Below are 14,932 nucleotides of genomic sequence, written 5' to 3' on the forward strand. Positions count from 1 at the left end.
GCCGCTCCCCCCGGGGCTGCCGGAAGGGATTTTGCGCCCTTCCGCCGCGGGGTCACGTGACATCCCCTTGGCAACGCAAGATGGCGGCGCCCATGTTGCTTCCCGAGTCCCCTCTGGGGAAGTTGAGGTGAGACCGAGGCCGGTGTTGGCGCCGGGTCTCCCCGCTGCCTCCAAAGGGAAGGGAAAGGGCCTGGGGATCGCCCGGGAGGTTCAAGGCCCCGTTCTGCCAGTGAGCGCCCGGCCGAGCGGCGGCTGAAGCTGAGGCCGCCTCGCGGCCGGGGCCGGGAGTGGCGCAGCTCCGTGCGGCAGCAGCAGCCATGGCCGAGCGGCCGCCGCCGTGCGCGGGGGTGGGTGGGAGGTAACGGGCGCCGGTGGGGGTTTGCGGTGCAAAGCGCGGCCTGGTCCTGGGGGCGGACAGCGGGGCGGCGGGGGGCGGCCGGAGGCGGGGCCGGAAGCGGGCGGGGCGGTGGGTTAGGTGGGGATCACCGCTCCCGGGGCTCCCGGCGTGGTCAGGGCCGGTGGAGCCGAAGTCGGAGCTTCTGCGCCGTGGCCTAACGCGCTCGGGCGGCCGAGGCAGGGCCCGCCCTGCCGGCGGGGCGGAGATGAACGCCGCACGGCCAGGGGAAGCGGCGGCCGTGGGGAGGGGGGCGTGAGGCTCGGCGAAAGCCGTGGCGCGGAGGGGCAGCGTGGGCTGAGCCCTGTCCCGCCCCCTTCGCGTAGGATGGGTTCCTCGGTCTCGGTCTCGCGTCTTTGGTGGAGTGGCCTTGCTCAGCACTGCCGTCTGGGTGGAGGGGGAGGCAAGCTCTAGCCCTAAAGTGGCTACTTGTGCACACTTCAGCTCTTTGCCCATCTCCTCGTGTGCTGCTGTGGCCTGGGAGTGGGGAGAGTTGTGTTCTCTCCCTTCTTGGGCTTCAGGAGCACCTGAGAAAGCCTAGGAACTGGGAAGGAGATGTCCGCACTTGTCAGCCCTTGTCACCTGCTGGGGGGTGAGATCTGTTTCAGGCAGGTGACTTTACAGGGCTTGCTTAGTCAAAGGCAGCAGGTTCACATGGGGGCAGAACACACACAGTCACACATTGATCTTTGAGGGCAAGCATTCTGCAGCCTGGATAACCACCACAGTGTTACTGATGGCCTGCAGAGGAGTGGGGGTGGTGAGGTTGTGAGTAACCCTGAATGGAAGGCTTGGAGCTGGAGGTGAGGTTTGGGCTGCCTGAGTTACACCTGTGGAATTTTTTTGATTTACATACTCTGAAACAGGAAGGTTTTGATCTCCCGTCAGTATTTGGCATGGCAGGATGACAAGAGTTGAAGATCATCCTTCCCTCCTATTTTTTCTACTACAAGCTGTCTAGAAATAAGAGCTAATATGAAAAATGATAGAAAAGGGGTTGAGGTGAAAACGCTTTCAGATACTTTTTAACCATAGTGAAAAGAAGTTGCTGTTTCCAGGCAGCCTTGCAGAACTGTCAGACAAGCAAGGATGAGTCTGGGGAACCTTCCGTAGCAGAAGAGTAGACCTGAGCATTATCTGTGGTGGTGAAGTGTGCTTTTAGCTATACATTAAGACTGCTGCCTCTAGAGAATATCAAGGGAGAAGTGAAGGGACTTAAAATGTCATACCCCCTAAATGAGAGGAAGACTAGAATGTGCTGAAAGGTGTACCAAAATTATAGGGTAGGAGACCATAAATTTTTCTTCCTGATCTTTATCGAGTCACTAAATTTTAGGGATTAAGGGGGATTTCATGGAGATGGTGGTAATATCAAGTACTACAGAGCTCAAGAAGGATGAAACCCTGTGTGTTGTGTCCCCGCGTGATCCTTGCTGCTGCCCCCATGCAGCTGTAACAACGTAACTACTACTTTCATTGTCACGTCAGGTGACCCCTTAGAGTTACTGATTCACATGAATAGCTGTTAATTTTGCAGTTTGTGGGATTTTGTACTGCTGATGTAAATGTGTGACATTAAAAAGCCTTTCTTCGGCTGTTTTAATGTAAACAATACTCTCTCATCTTCAGCCATCAAAAATACAGAGCTATTCTGAAGAAAGAAAAGCGAAAAAAAAAGCGGCAGGCTCTTGCCAAACTAAGAGACTCAGGTAACTGACATCTTTTTGTACTGTAAAGGGAACAAGTAGTGATTGTTTTTTAATTTTTTTTTCCTGACTGTAACATCCAATTATACAGATTTACTGATTTTGTTTAATTTTTTTTTTTAGAAGCTACGGAAAAAGATGAATCAGTATCTGAGGAGGAAGAGGACGAAGTGGAAGAAGAAGAGGAGGAAGAAGAAGAAGAAAAAAAACTTGAGGCAGAAAGGTGAAACATCTAGGAAGTGGTGTATATACATCTGTAGTCCATTCCATTTTGATACTTAAATCTTTTCAATATATTCTGTAAAACAGAAGCCTTTTTGTGTGTTTCTAGCTGTACAGTTTTCCCCTAAAGTCTGAATGATTCCTGTGGAATTTTCTCTTTTAAAGAAGATTGGATAAGCTGTAGTTATTGATGAACTAAAAAATTCAACTTGTATGTGTGGCAATTGCATCAGTTGCAAGTAGTCATTAAATTTTGTCTTAAGTGGTATCTCATTTCCTTGGTAGACAAAAACTTCACGAACAGTGGTTGCTGAGAGAAGAAAAGGCTCAAGAAGAGTTCAAGCTGAAAAAAGAAAAAGAAGAGGCTGCAAGAAAACGCCAAGAAGAAGAAGAGGTGATGTATAAATTGAATGTTACAGTTCTGTCTGGCAACAACATAGGGTAGAATTAATGTAATATATTTTACTGTCAATATTCTTTGTGTTTGTTTGAAAGTGTAAGTTTTTCCTTTTTCATCCTAGAAGAACAAAATTTAAAACAATCAAACAAACAAACAAAAAAGCTCTTTGGAGGAGTTTTTGTCCACAGATTTAGTTGTTTGTTACTAGATGAAAACTTAATGGTTAGGGAGCTGTAATACAACATGATAATTTTGGTTTGACTGATTATAAAGCATTTTGTTTCCTTAAATGATTTATTAAAATATTTTTTTTTATTATAAAGAGGAAGATCAAAGAAGAATGGGAAGAGCAGCAAAGAAAAGAGAGAGAAGTGGCACAGCAGAAGCAACAAGAGAAGAGAGAGAGAGAGGTGATTCCTGGCAGTGGGAGGATAAACATGTTACATATCCTCTTACATTATGAGATTCAACAGTCTATGCATATTGAAGAGGGATTTTATTCTAATGAGCAAACATATAAATTAATTGATCTTCTCTCCATTCTGTCTAAATTCCTGAAACTATTCTTCACTGCTAAAGAGAATCTACTGAATGCGTAGACCTAATAATTAGAGTATAACTGGGTAACTAATTTTAACTCATCTGATTGTTCATAGTATGTAGTTTATTACACCCTTTATATATAAAGGTGCACTGTGAATGCACATTCTAATATGTGCATTTTTTACCTTATACATTAAAGGTCATCCTTACTTAATGTCCCAGTTGAACACAGTCAGTGTTGAAGAAAATGCCTAATGAGGATATGGAATATGGAATTACATCGCTGCTGTTCCTTAACGCTGTTCTTAATCAAAAGATACATTACAGCTCTTCTTTACCTGACTCATCCAACAGGACGTATCTTTTTTTTTTTAAGACCTCCTTGGGTGCAGACAAAAAAACCACATTAATAATATTAGTAATTTAGTAACTTTCCTGTGAATGATACATTCTTCTTAAGTTTTAGAAGTTGAATGACCTGAATGTAAGATGTCCTCTACAGAAAGCCAAAAGGGGACTGGCTTACCACCAGCAAAGGGTGACTGCAGCTTTCTGGGATCCAGTCATTTTAGCTTCTCCACAATAGCAAAAGATTCCAGACATTTCAGTTGGAGGTGTCTTGCTACACTGTGTGGTAGCCACAGCAGGGGAAGAGACAAAGAGCAAATAGAATGAAAAAGAACAGCAGTTACTGTACTTCCTCCCTTGCTTCCTCTTCAGTGTCCATTTATCTCCTTGCAGAGTAAGGAGAGAAAATGATGGTCACATGTTCTATTTAATGTTGAGTTGCAGTTCCAAGAGAGTTGAACTATGGTAGCAGCAGGCTTTGTTCCTTCTTCTTCATTGTGTCTGGCTTTCCCCAAGCCCTTAGTGGGCAAATTTGGTTCCCTGGCCTTGATGGAAGCTGTTTTATTTTTCTGTTGTTTGTTTTCTTTTGTGGTGTTTTCTTTGTTGGTTTTAGGTTGATTTGTTTTTTTGGTTTTTTGTTGTGTTTTTTTCCTGAGTTACTATTTTACTGGTTTAGTGAACTAAATTGGGCTTTGACAGGCACCCAGTGAGAAACTGAGCAGCCATCTGGGAGTGGAACTGCAGGAAGTTTTTCAATTGAATTGGTCTGTCTCTTGAAACTGCAGTTTATGCAAATTTTAACTTACTAATTAAAAAAAAAAAGTGTATTTTTTTCCTCCCTAAGATGAGAAAATAGATTTTTCTGGCTTGGTGGTTTTTGGGGTGGTTTTTTTTCATTATGTATTTATTTATTTAATAGGAGGGATAATATCTGACATACTAGATCTGACATACAGATGCTGTCTGGGTCCTCATCTTGGATTGCATATTTTAGTTTTTATTTGTTCTTCCTCTTTTATTTCTTTTTCAAATTAGAACATTGCTATCATATTTTCTTGTATTGGTTGTCTAAATGTTTTTTCTTGGAACTTAGAATAATTTGTTAAAACAAATTTCCAGACAAGTTTGGAGAGTGACTTTATTGTTCTGCTCAGTCCCGGTAGAAGAAGGAAAGGGAAAAATATCCTCATTGTTTTCCTCTACTTGGAAGGGTGGATACAGTGAACTTATGAGAATCAAGTCTCTTAACAGTTTTCTGTGTTTTGCTTTAACAAAGGCTCACTCAGCAACATGTTCTTCTGTGTGTTACATAGAATGTTACAAATTAAAAGGTTTAATTAAGCTAAATGACTATGAATTTAACTGTAACCAGATTTAGGATTAGGACAGGAGACATATTTAAGTTTTCGATAGTTCAATGATACTTTTAAAAACAAAACTACTTTTTCAGTTGTCTAGCATTTTAGATAACAAAACCATCTACATGAGTGTCTTGACTGATGTATCCTTTAACAGCTTCGTAGCCTGTGAATTGCTACAGAGCAAAAGTAAAACTTCATTTTTTAAAGCAAACCTCATCCAACTTTTATTATGCATAATCACTGAGTATTGTAAATTAGGTTCTTAACTAAAGAAACCAGATGTTTTGCGTGTCCTCAGGGTTTTCACTAGTCCTGTGTTTGCACCATTTATAGGCAGCTGTGCAGAGGATGCTGGATCAAGCTGAAAGCCAGGTATGCTCAGAGACTTTTTGAAAAAGAACTGAAAAGTAATTTAATTGCCATCCGGTGTTTGCCTTCTAGCGTGTTGTCCATCTGCTCTCAAGAACCTAATGGCTTGAATAAATTTAGTATGTAGTGGCTTGCATGAGCTGTAAACAATTATTTGGTGGGTGAAACATAATTAAGTGTATTTCTGGCTGGCTGGTGGCAGTGCAGTTGTGCATGCTCATTCCTGCTCAGGAGAGCTGATTTAAAATTAATCTGGAAATACTGCTGTGTGCTGTTAAAAAAAACACTACACATGATGGTTTGTTTGTGAATTGGAATTCTAAATCAATCTGTCAGTCCTGGGTGGCAAAAGAAACTTGGCTTTTTAAGCAGATGGCAGGCTCTTAAATAAAAGGATTCAGCAGCAAAAGGGGGCACAGATCCTTAGTAAAAGGGAAAAAAGAGGTAGGGGAGGGAGAAATTGATGTCTGGAAGAGCATGGATCTCAAGCTGGGAATATGTACTAAAGAAGACTGCAGTCTTCATTTGAATCTTAGGGAGGGTTAATTCAATCTTTACTATTGCTTTAAAGAAGAAAATGGCTTTTTATCCCTGTCATGTGGTTAAACTTGTGAAGATTCTTGCTCTGTTTAAACCACTGTATGAATCGGAAAATTAAGTTTTAACCTAATTAGCCCATTTTATGTTGATAGCCATATACATTGGAATTACATTCAGTTTCAAATTACATTTAAACAGACTTTTAGGTAGGGAATCTAATGCTTTTATTTTATATGAGTAGAAAAAGTGCTCTTGAACTATTACTTGTGCAGAGCTCAAGATATGTAAGTTGCCCTTTCTGCAAGGGATAGAAATTTGGTATGTTAAGAGACTAAATTATTGTATCACTTCACAGTTCAGTTACTTACTGGGGACAGTGTTGAAGTGACAGTCTGGTTTTGTTGAAAGAACTGGTAGCAGGGTCAAATGGTACTTGTAAATAAAACAATTTTCAGTTGATTTAAAATGAGAACTTTGGCTAGTCAGCTTTATGGACACATTGGCTAACAAAATGAACATTCCCTGTTTTAAATGTGTGTTTTGTTTGTAGTCAGTCAACCCTTGCAACTTGATAATTCTGTTCTGAATTACAGAAATCTTAATGGGCTGAGACGAGCAGTATGGAGCTTTTAAATCCAGTGCAAGCTATGAATTTAATCTTTTTTAACTCTGACCTTTGGCAAGTTACTTTCTTTTTTGCCTTTTCAAATCTGAATAAAAAGTGATAGGGATAACCTTTCTGAGCTTTGAGCTGCTGCAAAGACAAAGAAGTAAATAGTTTTAGCTTGCTTTCTGCCAGGTGTATAAAGTGCTGCTTAGTGGCTTCTGGTTTAAAGCAGGAAAAACATGCTTACCAGAATGGAAAGAATCTGTGCCTATATTTGTAATTCTCATAGATGACAAATGAAATAAGTATTTGAGGAGCAAATTGAGTCTGAGTTGCAAATTATTGCAACTTTTGGCTACAAAATCTTAAAAAAGCTTTTCCCTTAGCAAAAGAAAACATCCAGTTCCATAGGTTTTTGTTGTTGTTAAAAAAATCATTAAGATAGACTTATTCTTAAAACTGAACAATTACCCAGAAAAGAGGTTTCTATCCAAAACCTAGGGCACTGGGCAGCTTTATAAAGCTTTAGAAGTTTCACCTAGCTCTTTAGTAATACAGAGTTCATAAAATAATTGGTAGTTTTATTCTGACATTATCTCTCCTTTTCTGACCTCTGTGTATTTTAATATGGGTCCTCTTGTTTTGTTTTGGTTTTATCTGCAGCTGGAAAATGGTGTGACCTGGCATAACCCAGAGCCCCCAGAAAATATAGGAACAGAGAAGGATAGAGCTAATTGTCCTTTCTATATAAAAACAGGTTCCTGCCGATTTGGAGACAGGTAATCAACTGAGTATTTACCAGCACAGAAGTGTTGTAAGCAATTTTGTGAGGTCATATGCAAGTTAAAAAAAAAAAATTGTTGCATAAATTACTTGTGAGTGTTTGGATGTGGTTCTGTTATTCATGATGAAACTGGACATTGTTTGGGTGGAACTGAACTATTATGGCATGTTATTAATGGTGCAGCTAATGGTACATTGGTCAAACTGACTTTTCCTTAGACACAGGCACAGGGCTTTTCAGACAGAATATATTTGATTGCTGTTATTAGTACAGGCCTGATATGTCTGAAATGCAACATCTGGCTAGAAAATCCCTGAATTTCTGAGTGTTAAGGAGGAACAGTAGTGCAGCAGGGGAAACGACTGGTACTTAGTACATAAATCTTCAGGATAAACTAATAAGGCTATTTTACTAACTTGTGTTGCTGAAACTTGTGGTCCAGCTGTTGTAGTTTTCTTTAGCTTAGAAATAATTTGTTTTAATATGACGTATATTGTGTATAAATATGTGGTACTTCAAGTCTATGGAAACTTCAAGCCCACATCTTTTTTTCCTATTCTGAAATAGGTCTTGAATTCCTAAATAGAACTTTGGCCAGCTACTTTACTTCAGGCAGCTTTTTTGCTTTTCAAGTGTTTAGTTCTTTCTTATCTTTGCAGTATGTCTGTTTTGGTGGTATTTAATTAATACTTGGATTCATTAAGGATTGCATAAAAATCATTTTTCCTTTGAACTAAGCATAGCCTTAGCAAATAAATATTGAGAAACATATTCTGCCCTTCTCCATCTTCCTTCCTCCTCCTCAAATTCAACCTTCTTTCATATTCTGCTCATTTTAGCCTCTATTGGTGACAATAAGTCAACAATAAGGACTGAGATACATCTAAGATAGGGACTGGAAGAAGGGATGGAAACTGAAGTGGACCATAGTGGTGAAAAATTGAGAGCCTGTGTTATCAATATAAGAATTGTTTAATCTTGCCAAAGTTTGTTATGTCTTGAATGAACTAAAACTGGCTGAGTTCACTATAATTTATTTTCACAGTAATTAAAGCTCTAATATGTACTAATACTGGATTTTAGGTCTCTAATTTTTCTTAGGTTTCCTTTAATTTGTTATGTGCTATATTAATTTTGTGTACAGACAACATTGGTCTGGTATAATATTTTGAGTTCTGTCATTCAAAAAACACAGTGAATGGAGGCAGCTCCTAAAATGTAAATCAAGTTAATTGTCTCTGGTTTTAATTTCAGAGTTTTGTTTTTTGGTTTTTGAAGTCTTAAGGTGTCAGCCAGGCAGTGAGAGTCAGTTTCTGACTGACTGCAGAAAGAAACTTGCTGTCTGACATCTAGGTTTTAATGGCCTGTTTTGAGACCTGACCTCCCTCCAGTTTGTCTGTGTTTTGCTGGTGCTAGATGGAGAGTAGAGTACTCCAACTGTTTTTATGATCATGTCATGAGAAGGAGAAATGTGTTGCAGAGTGCATGACCCAGTTGCTCAGGGAAGTGCTTGAAATGGAGATCATAAAGCACAGTGAAATAAACATGAAGCCTAACATCAGTGTGCTTACTGAATCTAAAGGTTTGTGGGGGAGAACTATATTTCATCATGTGAGGGAGGTAGCCAGAATATGATGGATGGTGAGGGAGATTTAATACTTCTATGGCTGCCAAGAAGATGTAGAGGAAGATAAGACTTACTTAGGAGAATAATTTTTTTAGAAGTGGAAAAATACCAATCTTTTACTCATCCAGCTTCAGGTCTAAACATGCTTTTCTCCTCCCTCTCCCAATGCCCACATGATGAAAACAACTTCAGTAAAAGTTGTTCAGTTTGGAAAAAATAGACCAGGGACTTATTTTAAAATTTCTTAAATGCTTGTCAGTAGTCTTTCTGTAAAACCATTTAGAAATGGGGAGGGAATGCATTTAACCCTAGTAGTCCAAAAGAAATTGCTTTAGATCTTATGTTACTGGTATTTATAGCCTTTGCAGCTGTACCCTTCCTAGCAAGAATGTATTTATGCATGTCAGAAAGCATTAAGATTATACTCAAACTCACTTCCAAAAGATTTGTTTTAATAATTGAAATATGTTGATCTCACACTAATGGATTCTCTTTCGTAATAAGTAACTGCTACTCAAAAAGGGCGAGTACTTGAAGTTTCAAGAAGTGCATCTTCTGCTGAAAGGGCTGATCATTTCACCTCTCTCTCCTCACAACAAACCCCCAGGTGTTCTCGCAAGCACAACTACCCAACATCAAGTAAGACACTGCTTGTCCGGGGCATGTTCATTACTTTTGGCATGGAGCAGTGCCGGAGGGACGACTACGACACAGACGCCAGTCTCGAGTACAGCGATGAGGAGACCTATCAGCAGTTCCTGGAGTTCTATGAGGATGTACTCCCCGAGTTTCAGAACGTGGGGAAGGTTGTTCAGTTCAAGGTATGCATCCAAGTGTAATAGCTTGTTAAATACATAACATGTACTACATAAGTTGTGGTTTTATTGACCTTAGCAGGAATTCTGTCCAGCGTGCCCTAGCTAAATCACACGTACATTAGAGAACTGCAGTGTCCTTACAGCAAAGTGTGCATCTCTCCTGTCACCTATAAACTTGTCACTGCTGTTTCAGAGCATTGTCTTGCTTTGGGCAAGTCCTCTCTCCCCTTTCCCTGAGCTGTTATAAAAGCATGTGATTTTTTATACTGCAAGTTTTTCATGCTGCTCGACAGTCCACTAACGTCACAGTCACTTCTTTACTTAGCCCACGATAAGCCCCAGAGGGTTAAGACTGGTAGACTGTCTAAGTCTTTGTCTAAGACTGTTAGACAATATAAAAATATCTGGGCTATTGTATTTGTGCTGAAGGAATGAAACAGTGGGAGTACAAAACGTATTGGAGTATATACCCAAACAATGGACTGGTTGGATAAAATAAAATCAAATTACAATTAACTGAAAAGGTAGTAGGTGTAGGTATTTCAGTAGAAGGAATTATAAAAAGATATATTACATAAATGGTGTTGGGATCTTTCATCCATCCTTAGCTTCTCTTTTGGTTTCCTGAATTTTTCCCATTTATATTATGATTTCTTGTTGGGGAGAAGGAAGGACTTGTAAATGAAAAACTCAAGAGATAAATGATCTGTGTTAACAGACCTGCGTGTCCCCAGAATATACAGCTTCAATGGCAAAACCTTGTAGCAGATCCCACTGCAGCATCCCTTTCTCCTTGTGATATTCTTGAGTGTTTTCCTGCAGTCACCAGGAGACATGCAGTACCTTTTCTCCTTTTATTTCCGTGTACTGGCAGCTGCCTCAGAACTGAGATTGTATTAGCATTTCAAGCAAGAGGAAAGTAGAAAAAGTGAATTTGCTATGGTTGTATAGTGGGCTTTATAGGTAAGAAAGCCTCGCTTGTCTGAGGAGTAAATCCCTTCTGTATTTTGACTCATGGGATACTGGCTAGCCATGCTTTATCCTAGCAGATGAGATGCAGATTCCCAACCAGTCCTAGGTTGAAATGCTGTCTTGCCACAGAACTCAAATCCTCAACTTTTTATCATTGTTGCTACATGCAGCTGTGCAAGTTGCATGTACTACTGTCCCTGTGACTAATAACGGGGTAAGAGCTTTTAGTGTGGCATTTCTTAGCTTCTGAAGCAATTGTGCAACTGTAATATGATTCTCATTGGCATTTTCATTATATTGGAGATGCTTAAAAATTACATGTTGGCTGCAGGAATCTTAACTGTGATTGAACCAAGTCTCTGCTACTGTCTAGAATTACATTATGCCCACCCCTCTTCGAGCTGACTTCTCTTTTCTACATAGCCCAACATTTCATTCCTGCTCTTCTTTCTGGGGAGCTAATGCAGAATTTGGCAGACCCTGACTAAACATACTTCTTTTCCCACTCAAAAATGTCCCATGGTGAAATCATTCTCTATTGTTCTTGTGTTGAGGCCGTTTAGCTCAAATAGTTTGACTGCTTATTCTGTAATACTTAATTATACAACTGCTTCTACTTTTGTCTGCAGCCCTTGCCTAATCCAGAGCACAGAGAGGTATTCTCTTAGGGTCAGCCAGGGGTCAGCGGTGAAAGGAGCCTCTTGCCTCATTTGGAAGGGATGTGGAAAGAGGCCTGGGGGCAAAAGAGTCTGGGCTCTGCCCTGGAGAACTGGCTTTAGCCTGTTCTGGTCTGCCCATCTCAGCGTCTTTTGTAAATAGCAGCATGTTTTTAGGAAGGTAAATCGTGTATTTTTTGAGAGCTTTAGGATATACTTTGAATGCTAAATCATTATGAAAAAAAGCCAGTGACTTCAGCTTTTCTAACTCATCTCACAGGGATGCTGGGAAGGTGAATTGCTCTAAAGATTCTCTTACCGTAATGAATCCCACATTTCCACTTGAGGATACTACTGAGTGTTTTCAAAGCAGGATTTGGCTGTTACACAGTAGGATTGGCCCAGACAAGGGGAAGACAATTGAGTGCAAGCTGTCTTGTGGACTAAGGGAAGGAGAGGTCCTAGAGTTAATCAGAGCATAATGCTGGAAACAGTCAAACCAAAAGGGTTGGTTATTATTTTGGGTTTTTTTTTTTGTTTTTTTTTTTTGGCTAAAATTAAATGTTAGAAGAAAATCATATACAAGTTGATAGTGATGAGCTGCCACGGGTTGGATTGGCTGCCATCTCAGCATGCATCTGACCTGCTGTACAGCATAAGCCTTGTGTTCCACTAACTTGGTGTTCCCATCCCCTTAGGTCAGTTGCAACTATGAGCCTCACCTGCGGGGAAATGTCTATGTTCAGTATCAGTCGTAAGTACTCACCATCTTACTAAGTTCTAGAACTGAACTCCATTCATTCTTGTATTAAAATGGGAATTAAAAATGAGTAACATCTGAAATGACTGTATGATGGTAATGCTTTGTGTCATTCTTACTTTTTAAAGGGAAAAAGACTGTCAGGCAGCTCTTGCTCTGTTCAGTGGACGATGGTATGCAGGGCGACAACTTCATTGTGAATTTTGTCCTGTGACAAGGTGGAAAACTGCTATATGTGGTGAGTCACACAGACACTTGGAAAAGAGAATGTTTGTTACTGAAAGGGTACTTACAGAAGTCCAAGAAAAGAGAATTGGCCTGTAGCTTTCAGATCTGCCTAATGTTGCAGTTCATTTCTGTTTGGAAGACATATCCTAACTTGCTTGTGTAGATTAAGGAAAGAAAGGGAATATTCATACCATTACACCTCAGTGTCTGAATTGTTCCCATGCATTTAATGTGGACTGGAAAAGAAAGCTTGGATCCTAGCTGTGGAAATAATAGTCTTAAACTGAAACTTACAGAAAGTACTAATTTATCTCTGTAAAAAGCAACAGGAGTTACTAAACCAGCAACAGCTCTCACCAGTAACTATCACATTTGACTTGCCTACATGTACACTCTTAGTTTAAGGCAGTAAAATTATTTATTATAATTGTTTTCAGATAAAACCTTCATAGCTCTTAGAAAGTTAATTCATATAAAATTACATACTGAAAATTAATCTTGCGTGAATTAAATCAATAGGTGGTCAGATTCGTGTTTTTCCGTTTGAAGAAGCAAAATTAAGTTTATTAAGTTTCTTTCCAGTAGGTACAAAACAGATGTAGCAGGTCTGGCTCATAAAAAAGCAAACCCTCATCTGTTGCAGGCTTATTTGAAAGGCAGAAGTGTCCAAGAGGGAAACACTGCAACTTTCTTCACGTATTCAAAAATCCAAACAACGAGTTTTGGGAGGCCAACAGAGACATACGCAGTTCTCCTGAACGGACTAATCAGTTGTCTAAAAACTCTGAAAGGAGAAACAGAACGAGCCATCGCGATGACTATTACAGCCGGTCGAGGAGAAGGGGCAGCCCCAGCCCAGATCATTCTTACAGGAGAAACGGAGAATCCGAGAGGAAAAAGAACCGCCGCAAGAGCAAGAGAAGGCGCCGGTCCGGCAGGTCACGGAGTCGAGAAAGGAGGAGGTCTCACAGCAGGGGGAGGAAGAGGAGAGGCCGCAGCCGCAGCCGAAGTCACAGTCGAACCCGCAGCAGGAGCAGGAGTCGCAGCTCCTCTCGATCCAGGAGCAGGGGTAAAAAGAGGTCGAGCAGCAGAGGGAAAAGTAGTGAAACTCCCAAAACAAAGTGAGAATCACTTTTAGAGGTTGCTAATTGAGCAAACGTAGAGCTGACAAGGAAATCTTTCCCAGTAGGGCACCAGATACATTTGAAGTTCAAATAAAGTGTTCTTGCACATTATAGTGTTTCTTCCTAATAAAGGAACCTAGTTTCTTGTGTGCTAAGCTTCAGAAAATTTTAAGTCCTACATAAGGTGTGAATGTCAAGTACTCCAGCTACTCTGTCCCCCTGAACTGCTGCAACATCTGGATGCATACTGAGTACAAATAGAAAGAGAAGTAAAGCTCATTTGGTATATGCTTATTTCGTGTTACGTGTGTGTTAAGTGTTTACTGTCCCTGTAAGGAGTTAGTACAGAACAGTCAGTGTGCTTTCAGTGTGCTGTAAAGTCAGCACAGCATACTGAAAATTCAAGTCTGTAGAAGACTGTTACTTAAGCTTTCTGTCTCTTTATGGGAAATCTCTTTCTAGACAAAGTAAATACAACTGTGTTCTGAATTGGAGAAAAGGGATCTAAAAGGGATCCACTGTTGGACTGTACAATACATTCCCAGAGCTTTGTGGTCATAAGTGTTGGATTTTTCTCTCTAGACTGAGCTGCTGAGCTATTTGCCTGTAGGGATTGCAGTAGACTAAAACCAAGTAGGAAATACACAGAAAAACAATCAATTTATTCAGTACTGTAATCCTTGTGAGTAGTGAGTCCATGCACTTTTAATCCTCGACTGAGGATAGAAAATGCTTTGCATACCTTTTGGTTGCATACCATTTGTAGTTGAAAACAACCTGCCTAACCTGTGATGGAGTGGTAGAAAAGTGTGTACCTGGTAACTGAGGATGTATATATGTAGTTGTGACAGCTCAAGATGGTTGCAGAGTGGCTAAAGAAACTGAAGGTATTATCCCTGAAGCAATACTTCAGGTGTTTTTTTGGAGAGGAGGACTTGACTTAAAGCCATTTTAAGCTTTTTTTTTTTTTTTTACAGTTTAAGGCACGTTACTGCCTAGCTTCCCTCTGGTCAAAATGGAGAGTAGGGTACATAAAGAAGAAGTCATCACAACAAAACCTTTTTGAAATGCCAGCTGTATTAGCAAAGTACCTGCAGTTAGACAAATCCTTACAAATATTTCTTCACTTCTACATGGAAGGTTTGTGCTGTTGGATGGATGTACTTCATGCAGCTTCACTTCAGGTATTTAACTTGCACATCCAGGCATCTGTAGATGCTTGGAGATGCTTCGGTTTGTGGCACTGAAGGTGCTGGTGCCCTGAATGGTCTGCAGAGATACCTCCCTCTTTTTATCCTCTCCAAAGAGCCTGGGCTCCTGCCTCAATAGTTCAGACCACCTCAGGTAGAAGCCTGAGTAGACATGAAGTGCTCCCAAGTAGATACAATTCCAACAATGTAACATTAAGTCCTGTAGAAAATCTGGATATCCAAACTTAACTGATAGCATTCCTCACACCAAATACATTTTTCC

At 40.5% G+C, this 14,932-nt stretch overlaps 1 protein-coding gene across 1 annotated transcript; it reads left to right on the forward strand.

Annotated features, from left to right (window-relative positions):
- On the forward strand, positions 1–13,753 carry ZRSR2 (zinc finger CCCH-type, RNA binding motif and serine/arginine rich 2). The gene is made up of 11 exons (XM_071748671.1): positions 1–127; positions 2,024–2,103; positions 2,224–2,323; positions 2,608–2,716; positions 3,046–3,132; positions 5,308–5,346; positions 7,154–7,269; positions 9,509–9,722; positions 12,046–12,101; positions 12,236–12,345; positions 12,979–13,753. The coding sequence occupies exons 1-11, from the start codon at positions 81–83 to the stop codon at positions 13,458–13,460; spliced, it is 1,440 nt and encodes a 479-aa protein (XP_071604772.1). The 5' UTR covers positions 1–80; the 3' UTR covers positions 13,461–13,753.
- Positions 13,754–14,932: the final 1,179 nt, after the last annotated feature.

The sequence above is a fragment of the Heliangelus exortis genome, chromosome 1 (assembly GCF_036169615.1).
Source record: "Heliangelus exortis chromosome 1, bHelExo1.hap1, whole genome shotgun sequence".
In the NCBI taxonomy this organism is placed as follows: domain Eukaryota; kingdom Metazoa; phylum Chordata; class Aves; order Apodiformes; family Trochilidae; genus Heliangelus; species Heliangelus exortis.